Raw genomic sequence first — 15,761 nt, 5'->3', positions numbered from 1 at the left:
TGAGGCTAACGCGTGCTGTGGCACACAGAGCCCTCGCCGGCCGCACACGAGCCGAGTGGCCCCAGCAGTCTGCAGTGCTAGTGCTTTGTGATGAGTTCCAGGCTTTGGATTGCCGCTTGGGCCCTCAAGTTGGCCACTGCTGCTCCAGAAATCTCTAGAAAGCTCCATCACCCGGATGCCCCTCTCTGCCCCCCTCGGCCCGTCGTCTGCCCGGATTCCTGCATCTCACAGCCAGAGGAAGCACTGCTGGGAACCCTGACCACGTTCGAGGAGCTGTGCCTGTCCTGTGGCCTCCCACAGGAGGAGCCCTCCCGCGGGCCCTGAGTGCGCCTGGCTCCTCTCTGCTCACTATGTCCCTGAGCGGTGTCTGTGGTGGGTGTATTTTTCTGTTCCCCTCTTCCTGGGCTGTGGTTCGCCTCATAATGTCCTGAGCTTTGTTTATTCGTTCTCCTGCCTGGTTGTTTCCAGCTTTTGTGTATCATGGAAAGATTGCCGTTACATTCTTGAACGACCTGTGTACGTTTAACTTCGTAGATGCTGACACAGTGCAGGTCAGAGGGCAGCCCAGGGCGGCCAGCAGCGGGGTCCTGTGCCCTCGGCTGGGCCGCCCGCTTCCGGGCTCGAAAGAAGCCCTCTGCAGCCTTTGTCCGTGTCCTAGGCACTGCTCATGCAGGGAGCAGGGGTGCCGGCGGCCCACAGCCGAGTTCCTGTAATTATTTTAAATGTAGGAATATTTCATTGTCTGGACACACAATTCATTTCTTAACCTCTTCCCACTCTTGGACGTTGAAGACGTGATTCTGGCTTGGGATGATTGTAGATCATGCTGTGAGAGATATTTGTTATATCTGTGGCCATGCCGATCTTTTTAAAGTGTGCTTTCTGAGAGCAGGATTACTGGCTTAAAAATCTCCAGCACTCCTCAAATGTTATCTGTATTGCCTTTCCCCCGGAACCATTGTTCAGCCCAGGTAGTGGTGACTGAGAGTGCTGCTGGGAACGCTTCGCAGCATGAAGGGCAGAATTTTATTTCTTTCCCCTTCCTGCTTCCCTCCATCCCTCCCTCCTTTTCTCTCCTCCTGATCCTCCTTCCTGTTTTCCGTCTCAGCTAATTGAATGGCACATCGTCAATTGATTCATAAGCAGCTTTTGCATCCTGCCTCTACTCTGGCCATCCACCTGAGAGCACGAGCTGCACTGAAGGCTTCAGTAGCGCTTGGTCCTACTTTTTACCCTCACACATGTAAACTATGTCACCATTTTTGGTCTCTATGAACCATTCAGATTGCGTTATAGCATAGTGCTAGCACTTTTAGGTATTTAAATATTAGCATCGGCAGCTGCGCAGAATTTCCAAGTCACAGTCATTTTATTTTGTTTTTCTGAGACAGGGTCTTGCTGTGCAGTTCAGGCTGGCTTTGAACTCTCTGTAGCCCAAGCTGGCCTCAAACTTGTGGCCATCCACCTGCTTCAGCCACCCAATGCTGGGATTGCAGCCATGCGCCACCACACCCTCCCGCCAAGTACCATCCAATAGGAAGGCCGGGTTGCAAATACGTCACATTGTGTCTCCACCTTCTTGTTCACTGGGCCTGGTACCAGGTGACTTCTGGCTCTTCCTCAGAGTCAAAACGGCCATGAGAGGCCAAAGGTTTGAATGGATGCAGGACATTGAGGCCACAAAGCTGCCATTAAAGGCATGAGCGAGGCCTGCCACTGGAGTGCGTGTGAGGTCACGCTGATACTCACACGGTGTCAGCCTAGGAAGACCCTTCTCAGAAGTGTCTCCAACATTCAGTGACGCATGACATCCCTCAGTGGCCTGTGTCCTTGATAAGGTACAGAAATGAAGCTGGGAAGCTAGGGGATCAAATTAAAACCTGCAAATAATTAGCTGGATGGCGCAGCTGTGCAAGCGTGCAGTGTGGGGAGGAGCTACCCCTTACACCTCCATTTGCACCATGGGGCTGAGCTGGGGCTGGGCCACGTTGCCCCAAGGACTCCTTTCCTTGGGGAGCTCTGGCCATTTGGGTCTCTAGTTTTGTATTTTGTGAGGTGTTGTGATGCTGTGGCGGGTCCTAGTGAGAGGTGGGATTGTGGGAAAGACGCAATTCTGAGCTTCCTTGCAGCTCCTCCCTGGCCGTCGGGGACTTGGTGGCTCTGGAGAGCTGCTGCCGCCTGAGGTGCTGCGTCCCTGCTCGTCTTCCTGCCGACGTTGCGGCCTTCCAGCCAGCGTCGGCTCAGGCCATTCGCTTTCCCCCCTTTTGTTCTCCCTTTTTAAAAGTCATCCTTGTGAAAGACACAGGATGTGAGTGCCAGCACTTTAGCCCTGTGAGGTAGTCCAGTGGCATTGGATGGTGGCACTGTCTCCCCAGCATCTACCCCTAGAGCTTCGTCATCGTGTACAAGGATAGCTTGGACTCAGTCTCCTCCTGGCCCCCGGCAGCCTCCAGTCCCCTTGAGCCTCACCGTCTGGACAGTGCACTCGGGGAGGGTGAGGCTCGGCGGTCACTTGGAGCCTTGACTGCTGCTCTGAGAGGCGCTGCCCTCGCAGCTCGTCCATGCTGCGCCAGGAACCCAAATTTTATCCCTTTCTGGGGCTGCTTGTTGTTCTCCTCTTATATGTATACCGCAAATTTTGTTTCACTAGTAACTCAGCGGTGTGTATTTGGATTGTTCTCACCTTTTCGCTTTTGAAAAGAATGCTGCTTCTGCTGATTTTGACGTACAAGCACCAGCTCGAACATGGGGGTGGCCTCAGTGGGAGAAGGACGTGCAAGGCCCTGGGTGTGACCCCGGTGTGGCAGACAGCCAGAAATGCAGGCAAACAAACACCTGCGGAGTTTCTGCTTTTATTTCTTCGCAGCATATACCCAGGACAGAAATCACTGATGCACGTAATAATTCTGTTTTAATTCTTTTATTGTTGTTTTGCTTTGAGACAGTCTTGCTGTGTAGTTCAGCTCGGCCTTGAATTCACTCTGTGTCCCAGGCTGGCCTTGAACTCCCGGCAGAGCTTCTGCTTCAGCCTCCCAAGTGCTGAGATTGCAGGGGTGCCCCGCCACGCCCCAGTCCCTCTGCGTTAATCTGCGAGGAACTGCCGTATCTTTTGAGAGTTCATTGACTGTACTTTACCTTCTCACCACTAGTGTCTGTGTGTGTGTGTGTGTGTGTGTGTGTGTGTGTGTAGACTAGGGACAGAACCCAGGACATCACAGAGCCCCAGACCCAGCCACCACATATTTTTGTACTGTTCTTTAGTAGTCAAAACCCCTGTGACACGTTATATATCTTACATAGTTGAATATCCTTTAATAACCTTTGAGTGTAATTGTTTGTTAGCTCAATGCCTTTGCAAATGATAGTTGATCAACAAATCTAGGGTGTTCTGAAAGAAAAAGAGGAGAATCTTCAGTAGGATAAAAGATCCATGCCTGCAACGAAATCTTGGCACACTCATGCACACAGAGTACTTTCTAATCTAATTTGAGCAAAACCTGCAGAGACTCAGTTAGTGACCAAAGGAAAGCGGACATACCACTGTTTCTGCGTGCTGTAAATGTCTAACTAAGAAGGTAATGTTTAATGGAGCGACTTGAAGAAGCATTTTCCCAGCCTTTCTAGGCACTGCCCCAGTGGGATTTGCGAGGCTTAATGATTAAGCCCGGCTTGCTTTCCCTGGGTATGGGCCTGGGGAGGGTTCCCACCAGGGCTGGGAAGGCATGGGCTCTTCATCACTGCCACGGCAGCTGGGGCAGAGAGAGGGCAACGTGTGGATGAAGAGAAAGAAAAGAGGTTGGGTGTCCAGCTGGAAATCCTCTGGGACAGGGGCCAGACCCAGCCGGGAAGTGTGGGCGTGGGGCAGGGGACCCTCTGGCATCCCTGCAGAGGAGAAGGATAACAGCTGGGACTCTGCTTGCCACTGGGTTTCCTTTCTCATCCATATTTTGACCTTTCAGAAAGCGTTCCGACCCGGTTGCTCTTACCTCCGTCCTTGTGTCTGGTCTTTACAAAGTCGGGGCCACTGCTCCCGTGATTTCCAAGTTCACTGTCCAGTTTCATAGTCTTTCATCTCTGGTGATCCTGCAGCTCCCTGTTTGGGGTCCTCAGTTGTCCAAGGCCTTTAACATGGAGCACAGTGGCCTGTGGGGTGGCCGTGCCCTGTCCGGCACTCTCAGGCTCCAGTGCTCTTTCTCTCAGGGCCACCTTAGTCCCCGGGCGACTGCCTGCCATGCTGTCTGTGTCCCAGCTTCCCTGAGCCCTTGGCTCGTGTCTCCTGGGACACCATCCTCTCTGTCTTCACAGATGCTTGTGGGGGACACTTCTGGACCACCCCCACCTTTTCCAGGCTAGATTGACCTCCCCTGCCACACCCAGACACTGTTCAGCCTCTGCCACTTACTGGGTGACTTGGGCAGCACTGTCTGTCCCATTCAGGTGCCAAGTCTACATGGACCACAGGCCGTGTCCTGCGTTCGCTGCCCTAGCGCCCACCCCCATCCCTGTAACAGGCCAGGTGCTCAGTTAATACTTTTTGGATGAGGCTCGAATGAAAAGTTCTTAGGAGGCATCCTTTGTTCCTAGTCTGCTATTAGAACTCCCCGAGTCCCGTGTGTTGCAGGCCTGGAACTTATACTGGGAAGTGGGGGACCTTCACGAGGTGTGGCCTGGCGGGAAGAAGTGAGGTCATTGAGACCGTGGCCTAGGAATGCTGGGTAATCTGTGAGGCACACAGCCTCCTCTTCCATGCACTCCTGCCATGTTGGACTGTGATGCCACAGCCCCCAGTGACAGGTCCCAGTGACCATAGACTAAAATCTTCAAAACTGAGCCAAAGTAAACCTTTCCCCTAGTTGAGTTGGCTCCTCTCACGTGTCTGTCCTAACAATGGAAAGCAGACAAACACAAAGCTTCACGTTCCCATGTGGGAGCCTTTCTCCCCTCCATGGGCTCCGGTTGACTCTCCCTTTCCTGAGAAGCTGTGCTCAGAATACACAGATCTCGGCCCTGAGCACAGCTGCCACTGGCAAGACAGGAGGAAGCATGTCCGCAGCACCCTGCTCAGCATAGCCTCCAGCTCTGCTTCTCCCTGCAATAAGGCTGACGTCTTTGTTTTTCAAAATCTCACCATGGATTTCAGAGCCTTAATCCACTTTGAGAGGAGAAGAAAATGATGTTATTTTTTGCTACCTCCCTTCCAATGTAAAGAAAGGGTGGTTGTATTTTGGAGAAAAGCCTAGAATAAAGGCTGAGCTTTCCCTAGATGCTAACTGGGAAGGTCTGGCCCAGGGCATGCAAGGAGTCAGGCCACAGCAAAGGCACTTGTGGCTGCCTTTGCCCTTGGGCTCTAGGGGGAGAAGACCATTGCATGGAGTCTGCAAGGAGGGGTGAAGAGCACCAGAGGGGTGCGTGCCTCGATGGCGCCAAAGCAGAAATAGCATGATGGAAGGGCCTGGTGGAGGGGAGCTGCTGCTCACTGTGCTGCAGACATGGAGCAGGTGGGGAGACTGGCCAGCCCCTGGACTACAGGACAGCCTTAGGGACCCCTTGAGACCCCTGATGTTCATCCTTTGACTGAACATCTCCTAACAGCACATTATGCAATTAACTCATCAATAATCCACCAGTGAGTCAGCAGCCCATGGTCCGATCACTTTCTCAAAATCCCACCTCTGCACACATGGGACATTCGAGGGGCGTTTTAGCCTGCAGACAGCAGAGATCAGCCTCTTTGCAGTTTCAACTTCTTAGGTAAAATAAATTGTTTCGAGTCTGTGTTTTTTCAGTGGTCAGTCCCTTCCGTTTGGAAGGCATGGCACCTGTGCCCTGGGCTAGCTTCCTGGTGAGCTCTTCCTGGAAGAGCCTTTCCAGTTGATGGAAAACAGAACTGTTCTGACAAAGGTCTTAAAAAATTCCTTTCCCATCTTCAGTTACTGATTACAAGTTTCTGTTTTCTTTGTAAATGGGCCTCTATCTCTATCTCAGTGTCCTCTGTTGGAAATCGTCTTTGGCTTTTCCTCACTGTCTGCTTAAGTATCTGAGCACGGATCAGAAGAAAGCATTCCTTAGTGTTCTGAGGTGGAAGTCTGAAAGCTTTTAAAAAAGAAACCTGCTTGCTCTGGTGGCCGGCTCCTTCCTCCCCCAGGAAAAGCAAAAGGAAAAGAAATGGAAAGGAGGGTGGGGGGAAAGTTATTGGACTCTGACACACTTGTTTTCATGTCTAGTGTTAGTACCAAAATCAAAGAGAAGTAAATCCAGTTGAATTTGGAATTTTCTTCTTATTCATAAGCTGTTTTTGTTCATCTTGATTGTGCACAAGAAGTATTCAAAATATACAGTGGGTATCGAATTTAAAAAAAATATTCAGTGAAAGACACATTTCCATCAATCCCTCTCAAAGCCTCCCTCTCACTTGGAACATTTATCCCATCATTCTTGTCTCCTTTTTTTTTTTTTTTTTGGTTGCTTTTTCTTTTTTAATTTATTTGAAAGAAGAGGATAATAATAATAGATGACACTAGAGATGCTATACATTTAAAAGAACAAGATGAAATGTATTCAGCCATGGTTTTTATACTGCACATTGCTGTCCTCAATGTAGTTGCTCAGATTATGGATATTAGCATGTATATTTAGTCAAGGTAAAAATTTTAACATTAACGCTACTTTCAAAAATTGATAGAAATTAGTAGTACAGTCATCTCAGCTATTCCACATATATACTTACATGATTTGTCCCCCTTCCTTTTCTATCTTTTTTCTTTCCCCCATCTCCATTGTTTATTCCTTATATTCAGTTTCTTTTCATTTTCCTATGTCCATTGTACCTTTCAGATTTCACTTAACTGTTTCAGGCTCTGTTGCTAGGGAGACAGTCTGATGTTGATTCATGTGGGTCTGATCTGTTTCACTTATGAGTATGGTCTCTAGTTACATCCATTTACCTACCAAAGTTTCAAGTTTATCTTTCTGCTACCAGGAAAGGTAAGATCTCTAAAGACAACAATGAAGCAAGAAATAATAATTCAGCAGCTGCAAGTGAACACAGGATGAACAACATAAGACTAATAGGCATGAGGGATAAACAAGCCAATGCAGATGACACAAAAAGAAAACTTTTTTTTTTTTTTTTCAGAACTGGGGATTGAACTCAAGCCCTTGTGCTTGCCAGGGAAGTGCTTACTCCACTGAGCCATCTCTCCGGCCCCACAAAAAGAATATTTGTAGAAGTAATAGAAGAAAATGTCCCAAACATAGGCAAAGAATATCACATACAGATATGTGAGGCATATAGAACTCCAAATAGCATCAGCCAAGATGAATCTATACCCAGACATAATAATAAAGATGCCAGAAATTCAGCACAAGAACAGCATACTCAAAGCTGTTAGAAATGCCCATCACTTGAGGAATGGTAAAAAGAGGTGCTATTTTCTTGCCTCTTTCTGAAGCAGTTCTGGGAGTCCTCTTTCGTGAGGGTCTGTATGAAATGTGATCAGAAACACAGCGCATGCTGCTGCTGGGTGTCATCAAACAGAGAGTGGCAGGGGCAGACTTGTGAGGACATAACCTCAGCCATCGCACTCACCAGAGCTGGTGCCGTGTGACTTGTGGCTTTTCCTCAGAGTCAAAAGTCACCATGAAATGTGAACATTTTGCAGTGATTTGGGACATCAAGGCTGCCCTGACAGCACTATTAGAAACTTTCATGGAAGAGAACTTGCAAAACTGCTTCAGAAAGTGGCAGGAATGACAGGACAAATGCCCTGGGAACAAGTGTTAGGAGGGGCAATGGTGATGGATCTTTTACTATAAGACATTTAGAAAAATTTAAACAGACATTACGTTTGAATCAAACCTTGTGTAATGGCCTCCGATGAGGGGATAAAAGTAAGACAGCCAGCAGAAATATAATGAAAATGAGGTAGTTCAGGTCCTTGCTCATGGGAGGTTTAGCTAAAGGTGCGTTGCCGGCGTGCTTCCCCAGAGGCTTCTGAGCACCGTGGCTGTCCCCCTTTCTGCCTAGTGTGTTCACTTCTTCCCTCCTTTGCATCTGACTGTGGAGACAGGTACTCCATAAGCCACAGGCACTCCTTTACTTCACTAAGGAGACTTCTATTGAATAACTGTTTCTCCTTTTTTATTTTTGGGGTGCTGGGGATAGAACCCAGGGCTTCCTGCTCATGAGTCATGAGCTCTGATACTGTGCCACCACCCCCAGCAGCACTTGCTTCTTTATTCTTCATAGATATGATTTCAAATGTATTTTTTTTTTCTACATTAGAGTTTGCTGGATGGATGGATATATGGTGATCACATGCATTGTAGAGAATTTGTATCTAACCAGGATACAATTTGGGGTTATATCCTATCAGTTGTTCATCTTGAACTTCATTCTACAATAATTTCATACCCAATAAAACAAGTACAGGTGTGCTGCTTTCCTTGGGGTAATCGAGCCGTATTGTCCACCATGCACACTTAACCTAGCTATCTTTGTCTGTGAGAAACTCTTCCTTCAGGTTAGATGGAAACACTGTCTTGGGTTCTGCCCTGCCATGGTGACAGGAAGTGCTGGGGAGAGCTCCCGAGGGCCTCAGGCATGGCCCAGACCTGTGGATTCTGTGAGAACCGTTTGCACAGAGAGCAGTACCCTCTCTCTCTGGAGACGAGGGGCCTCATGTCCTCCATCCTCCTGCACTTGGGGACTGGACCTCTGACCTTGGAAACCCGGGCTCTTGTGTTATTCGGACATCTGTGCCTGAGATGAATTTACAGTATTTATGTCAAGAGTGAGGCCCGCATGAAAATTGCCGTCTGGATTCCTTTGTGGAGGTGGCGTTTGATGTATGCCTCTGTTATTTATGTGACATGGTTTATGTGCATTCCAGTGATTGCTAACAAGGCCACTCGGTGGAAAACCGCTGAGAGTGGATTTCGAAGTGGCTGCATCATCTGCTGCAGAGTGGGCAGGACTGTGTCCACTGGGCCTGGCAAAAATTCCTGCATCAACAGTGTGTGCTCAGCCAGCCTTCGTCCAGGGAACAGGCAGGGAATCCAGCCGGCCGTGCCAAAACAAACAAGGGCCACAGAAATGCTACGGATTTCATTTAGACAAAGGTTCAGGATTTGCTATCTATTGGCAGAGAATGCCCGGCCTTTTCTGTGGGATGCAAAAGACGTGACTGTCAACACAGGTGATTTAGGGCTGCATTAATAAGCTCAGACCAGGTGGCTGAAACACAGGAATTCCTCGAGGCCGGGGATGCTCAGGAGCCAGCTGTTGGCCGAGTTAGTCTTCCTGTGGCCTCTTTCCCTACTTGCCATGAGTTCCATGTGTTTATCCTTCTGTATGTGTCTGGTCCTAATCTCTTCTTGGAAGGATAGTGGCCACACTGGGTCAGCCTCGTGACGTCTGGATCCTGGCTTTAAAGGCCTTATCTCTAGACACAGTTGCATTCTGAGATTCTGGGGCTGAGGACGAAGTCTGTGGAATGGGAGTGGGCGCGGAATAGTTCTGCCCATCCCAGGGCTTAAGTAAAGACAAGTTGTTTTTAGACTCCTCTAGCATCCTTTTCCTCTTTATCTGTGCTTGCAGTCCTGTTTTAAAAAGTTTATTTCCTGGTCTCCAGTTTGGGGACCTTGAAGCCTACGGAGAGAATTGTGAGAACGAAGAGTAGTAGGACAGGTTGCGCTTAGAATTTTCATAGCATCCTTTTCCTCTTTATCAGGCCGGCCACTCGCAGTTCCTTTCTAATTTGTTTCCTGGTCCCCATTGTAGGGACCTTGAAGACTGGAGAGGATTGTAGAACAATGAGCAGTAAAGACAAGCTGTATATAGCGTTGCCGCAGCATCCTCTTCCTCTTCATCAGACCGGCCATGCAGTCTCTTTCTAATTTGTTTCCTGGTCCCCACTTTAAGGACCTGGACGAAGACTGAGGGGCAGTGAGAACAGTGACCGCCTCGCACCAGCAGCCTGCACGCCCTAAGAGTCGCCAGTGCCACCCTTGTGCGGAGGCTTCCCGCTCTGCCTGTCTTTGCAGTTGGCATCCTTGCCGTACGCACTATACATAAACTCTTGGTGCAAAAGCCAGCCTGGTGCTGGAGGGCGCTGGGACATGAGACTCAGTCAAGCCCTCCGATACACACTGTCCCTGACCACAGCGAGTGCTCCGCTGTTTGAGTTTTAGTTTATTGCTAAAGTTAATTGTGACTTGTTAATGAGTGTCCAGCACTTAGCTAATTATTGTTCATTTGTTTCTTGCTCAGAGCCCATCCTTTGTCCTCACTCAGCCTAAGTCCCAAACTGCAGAATTCACAGGGACAGCTGTCAGCCTGCATCCTTAGCTAGGAACCTGGTTTCCAGGTGACGGCAGGAGCCTCTTTGTTCAGGGCCAGCTCAGGGCCAGAGTGCTTAAGTGCTGGCCGTGGTGTACCTGGGGCACATGACCCAAGGAGGGTCCACTGCTTTCTTATTGGAACCTACAGCCCAGCAGCTCGCTCTTGAGCTCCTTTGAAACAGTTTTCCAGTGTGCAAAAGGGACCAGAAGTTAACGTGGGCTTGCTTGGGGTTAAATGAGATGAACGAATACTGCTCTTCACTGCGGGTGGTGGCTTAGAACTTCTCATTTACAAACAAGAAACTGGGGGGCAGAAGGTTAGTAGGCCCTGGCTTAGAAGCCTTGTAAATGACCTCACCTCGCTCCCCTCCGGCAGGCTGCAGTTGCCCTGCCTCACTCGGCATCTCCACTTTGTTAAAGTCTGTTTTACAGGCACAGGACAGAGGAGCTACCTTGTACGTGCTTGTATGGCTCGGCTTATATGGTTCTGCAAGACGACTGCGTGGCGATGCATAACAGGAGGGTGTTCTCTCTCCTCACCTACCAAAACACTGAAGGCAGCATGTGCTTCTGAGGTGCTTTAGAAACAGTGGTGGCCTTCCCGAGGACAGCAGCACGGGGGTGACCAGGTCACCCGCATCTGCAGCTCCATGGAGAGCCTCTTGTAGATGGGCGGAGGTATGCAGAGAGATGGGACTGCCCGTTCCTGTGGCCTGCTTGTATGGGGGAGAGAAAAACCATTTAGTCGGTGTCAGGTTACTTTTAAAGAGTGCTGTGTTCCTGAACTTGGTGAGGGCTAAAGCAGGGATAGGATGAAACAGAAAAATGAAAACCAAATAACCCAGAAGCAGCAAGACTCAAGATAAATAAAGAGCAAGCCCTCCCCAGGGGCATGTGCATGTACATGTAAGCACATGCGTTCATGCTTGGGTGCACGTTGGCATACATGCATGTGACACACATGCATGTGCTGTGGATACAGCGATCCCTTCTGTGATAGCAGCTGTAATGCATTGATTAGGGAATAAAGCAAGAAAAAACTGGTACGCATTCAGTTCAGATGCGATTCTTAAGAAAATGTTTTTGAGCTATAGTTGGTTGACTTCTTGGATGCACAGCCCATAGAATGAACTATGTTTAAAAAACAAAAAGTACTGGGCTTTGGTTTTAAGAAGAAATCCATCTGGGGTAGAGGAAACTCTGAGTAAACAGTCCACATGGACGAGGGCGTTTTCTTGTTGTTTGCAGCCCCAACCTGAGTTAGAAGTCTCGGTTTCCTCAGAAGAGTGGATGCTCGCCAAGGCCAAGTTACTGAAACAAAGGCTGCGGCACTTTTATGGTTTCCTCCCGATGTAGAAAACATTTGGCGCTTTGCACTCAGTTCCTGGGAACCGCGTTTAACACACGGCTGTGTTTGAAACATCGTGTCAAGGAGGTGACGTCATATGAAATACTGGCCATCTTCAGGACGCTGATGCTGAAATGGAAGGCGTGGGCTCTGGGGTCCGACCTTGACAGATGTGCGCTGGTGTTTGCTCCATAAAAGCAGGAGCAAGCATCTTTTCTCTGTAGAAACTTACAGAGTACAGGCCTTATGGGGACCTTGCACCAGGGCCAAAGTCGGTCTCTCTTGGGGAGTTGTCCTAGAACAGAAGGCTTGTCTCTGGAGCAAATGCATTTTCTGTCCCTACTGTAGAGGGGCTGAGAGGTGAATCCATTTTAGCGCTGGACAGAGGTCTCTTCCACATCTGGGATTTGCCTGGCTAGATTCCTCTTGCTGTTACTAGTCAGGTACCTCCTTTTTCTCCATTCCCCTCTTCCCACTCTAACTTTTCCCCTTAGTTTTCAGTTTTAGGTTCTTAGCTAAAAGGGCAGCACGTCCACAGCTCTCCTCGAGTTGCTCCTACTCGCGATGCCTTGTGTTAGTGATGAGCCCGTGTTGGTGTCCTCGGTGTTATTATGTCCATAGTTTACATCAGGGTTGGTGTGGTGCGTCCTGTAGGTAATGGGTGTAGTCTACCCGCCCCAGTGCAGCACCACCTCCTGCATCCCAGAGGTGCCCCGCACTGCCCTTGTGCATCGTCCTCCATCCACCAGCAGTCGCTGACCTCACTGTCTGCAAAGTTCTGCCTTTGCTGGAATTCTGTGCAGCAAAATTACACAACATATAGCTTGTAGAATCATACAACATATAGCTTCTCTCTCGTAAGAACATGCCTTGAGGGTTCCACCCCATCTTTGTGTGGCTTGGTAATTCCTTCGCTGTATCTCTGGACGCCCACCACGTCAGTCTGGAGGCCACATGGCCCACGCATCTGTCCAGGGCCTCCAGGTCGCTCTTCATCTGGGTGTTCGTGCAGAAAGCTGCTGCCTATATCGTAGTGCAAGTTTTATGACTTCTGTACTCCTGTGGGTAAGCACAAAGAAGTGCGACTCCCAGCGCAGGCGTTGGAGATGCTCACGGGCTCTAAGAAGCTGCCTGGCTGTGCCATTCAGCAGCGCATGGACCTCTTGTTGCTCATCCCCGTCGGCACTTGGTGTTGCCAGTTTTGGACACTAGTCATCTGATACACACGTGGTTACTGGGCTTTTCTTACATTTAGATGCCTTGACTGTGAAAACCACTGTGAGAAAATACCTTTGGCACCACCACTGTGCTGTTCGTCACAGTCCAGATAGAGAAGACATTGGAAGCAGAACAACCAGCACTTAGTACTACTACTTAGTAATGCTACTTAGTACTACTACTAAACTGCAAGTTTATTTATACTTTTTTGAGTTTAATTTGAAAACAGGTATCACCTGGAGAATAGTCATGAGACATGTTCTGAATTAACATGTATGGTTAATCGATACATGCAAGTATAAGAGTCACCGGTGATCATTGTACAATATTTTTCTCAGTAAATGCTCTGAGCAGTTGCTAGTCTTTTTAATTTTTCAAAAATTTTACACATTTTAAAGAATAAAATTTGATCACTTGATATAAATGCGCACTGTAAAACCACCCACGCCGTCCCGATGGCTATGGGCACATGCACCACTTCACAGCCACCTCCTTTGAAAGCGCGGCAGGAGCATCTCAGGCCTGTCCTCGCAGTAGGTTTCCAGCTTACGGCCTTTTCTCTGTTTTCCTTTTTATCAGCAGGTGTCGGGGGTACAGGATGGTTATTCTCATCACACACGGGGTTCCTTCTCGCGCTCCTTTCCCTGCGCCTCTGCGCCTCCCCTTCCTCTGTCTCCCACACAAGGCCTGTCTCCCTACCGCACTGTCACTGTGACCCCGATGCTGACCCCAAGGCCGCATCACGCACAGCCGGACACGAGCACCCGCCTCCACTGCTCTGAGGCTGCCTGCGGAGCTCGCGCAGCGTCACCTTCTGAGTCCAGGGCCCTGATTCTGCATGGAGTTCTCTCGTGCTTTCTTTCAGGTCTTCCAGGTGGCCTATGTCATCATCAAAGCAGCCAACGCCCCGAGACCTGGCAACTGGATTTTGGAGCGCTCCACGGACGGAGTTGCGTTCAGCCCCTGGCAGTACTACGCCATCAGTGACTCTGAGTGCCTGACCCGGTACAACATAACCCCGCGGCGCGGGCCGCCCACCTACCGAGCTGACGACGAAGTGATCTGCACCTCCTACTACTCCAGGCTTGTGCCCCTGGAGCATGGAGAGGTAAGTCAGGGAGGGCTGTCGCATCGGTCCCTGCGCGCTACCACAGCATCGTGGGAGCCAGCACTGCTGCCCGAAGTGTGCGTCTCAGTGGACGGGCCATGTGCCCATGGGTTCCTTCTCCCCTCCTGATCCCTCCCCCTCCTGGAGCTCCCTGAGCCTCTGCTGCTGTGACACACTGACCTACCTAGTGTCTCTGTCTTCAGAATGAAAGGTCAAGAGCATTTGTTATAACGTGAACGAGAGCCAGGCTTTCCTCCAAGTGACCTAGCTCCCCTTCTGCCTGTCCCCCTTCTCGTTGGAGGGCCCTGAGGACGACTTGAAACCCAGCCAGGGCCAGCCCGCCCCGCCCATGCACGTTGCATGAGGTCGAGTGTGGCGAAAGCTGCCCTTGCTTTCGCACATCTGGCTCAAGGTGGCAAAACCACAAAACACCCCAAAGAGCTCTTTACATCGGGGGCTCTACAGAAAGCCTGCGTTCTTTTCCTTTCAAGAGCAGACATGAACTAAAAACAGTTTCTTTAAGGCGTGTTGCTCCCTCTCCTGTCTTTCTGCATCGCGATCACGGCATTCGGAAGTGGCCTTTCCAAAGCCAGAGGCTGGTGATGGATGCTAAGGCGTCCCTCACTCTGGGGGAGACTCCCGCGGGCTCTGCGGCGCGGCGTAGCAGGGAAGCTGCCAGCGGCTGCAGGAGTGAGGACCTGGTGACCCCTGAGTGGCCGACACACGTGGACACATTCTTGAAAGAGCTCAGTTGTTACAAAGCTTATGTCTTAAAGCTACGCAGCCAGGGCTGTGTCCTCACTTGCTGAAAGATAATGGCCCGTTGCATCCTCAGATTCACACGTCGCTAATCAACGGCAGACCCAGCGCCGACGACCTGTCCCCCAAGTTGCTGGAATTCACGTCTGCACGGTACATCCGCCTCCGCCTGCAGCGCATCCGGACGCTCAATGCAGACCTCATGACCCTCAGCCACCTGGACCCCAGAGACGTCGACCCCATCGTTACCAGACGGGTGAGTCTGGGTGGCTGGCCCCCGCGGAAAGCTCAGGTTGTTTCAGGGAAAATACTCGTCTTTTTCTTTTGGTTGTCTTCCTAAGTTGTTTTGTCTTCCAAGCTGTCACATCCTTACTTCTTTGAAGAGCATTTGTCACTTGCTGCAGGTGCCACCTTCAGGTGCTGGCACTGCCAGAGTCACCTTCTCCAGCCCCCGCCCCCATCCTGACCCCACGGAGCCCTGGTGGGTACGTGAAGCCGTCTCTGTTCTTCATGCCCTACTTTGTTTTCACACCTTCAGATCTGGGGTGTGAAATAGCATTTTAAGGAACCGGCAAGCTTTGGTCCAAAGCAGTTGCACCATTTGGCAGTGTGGCCAGCAGTGTGGGAGAGCTCTGGTACCACCTGGAGCTTCCAGGCGTCCTTGTGGCAACAGCTGTGAGCTCACGTGGTGGCCTGGCCTGGTGATGTGCCCCTGCACTTCTCTCATGACTGATTTCCAACATTTGCTGATTAGCATTTGACCACCTTTGTGTCCGTTTTCAAATTGGGCTGCGCCAGACCCAGTCCTAGCCCAGGTCCGGTGAGTGTGCGGAGAGCTTCCTGCTACCCTGCGCCAGCGGGACCAGTCCCAGCTCAGGCGCAGCTTGGGCCTGACCCTCTCCCACCCCCTCGGGCCGCCCCCCACCACTCTGCCGTACCTCCCCACCCCTCCCGCCAAGTAGGAATTTCTGGGGACTTCTGGGAACC

General features: G+C 50.3%; 1 protein-coding gene across 1 annotated transcript in view; it reads left to right on the top strand.

The window, feature by feature from the left end:
- Positions 1-15,761, top strand: part of Lama1 (laminin subunit alpha 1) — a 139,031-nt gene that overhangs the window by 39,500 nt on the left and 83,770 nt on the right. Inside the window, exons 4-5 of the mRNA XM_004635832.2 lie at positions 13,773-14,015; positions 14,851-15,030. Coding sequence (XP_004635889.1) covers positions 13,773-14,015; positions 14,851-15,030 — 423 coding nt within the window. The remainder of the gene's footprint in view (positions 1-13,772; positions 14,016-14,850; positions 15,031-15,761) is intronic.

Source organism: Octodon degus, unplaced genomic scaffold (assembly GCF_000260255.1).
Source record: "Octodon degus isolate 3935 unplaced genomic scaffold, OctDeg1.0 scaffold00075, whole genome shotgun sequence".
Lineage (NCBI taxonomy): Eukaryota > Metazoa > Chordata > Mammalia > Rodentia > Octodontidae > Octodon > Octodon degus.
The sequence above is the reverse complement of the archived record's forward strand: the minus strand, read 5'-3'. Positions and strand labels throughout refer to the sequence as shown.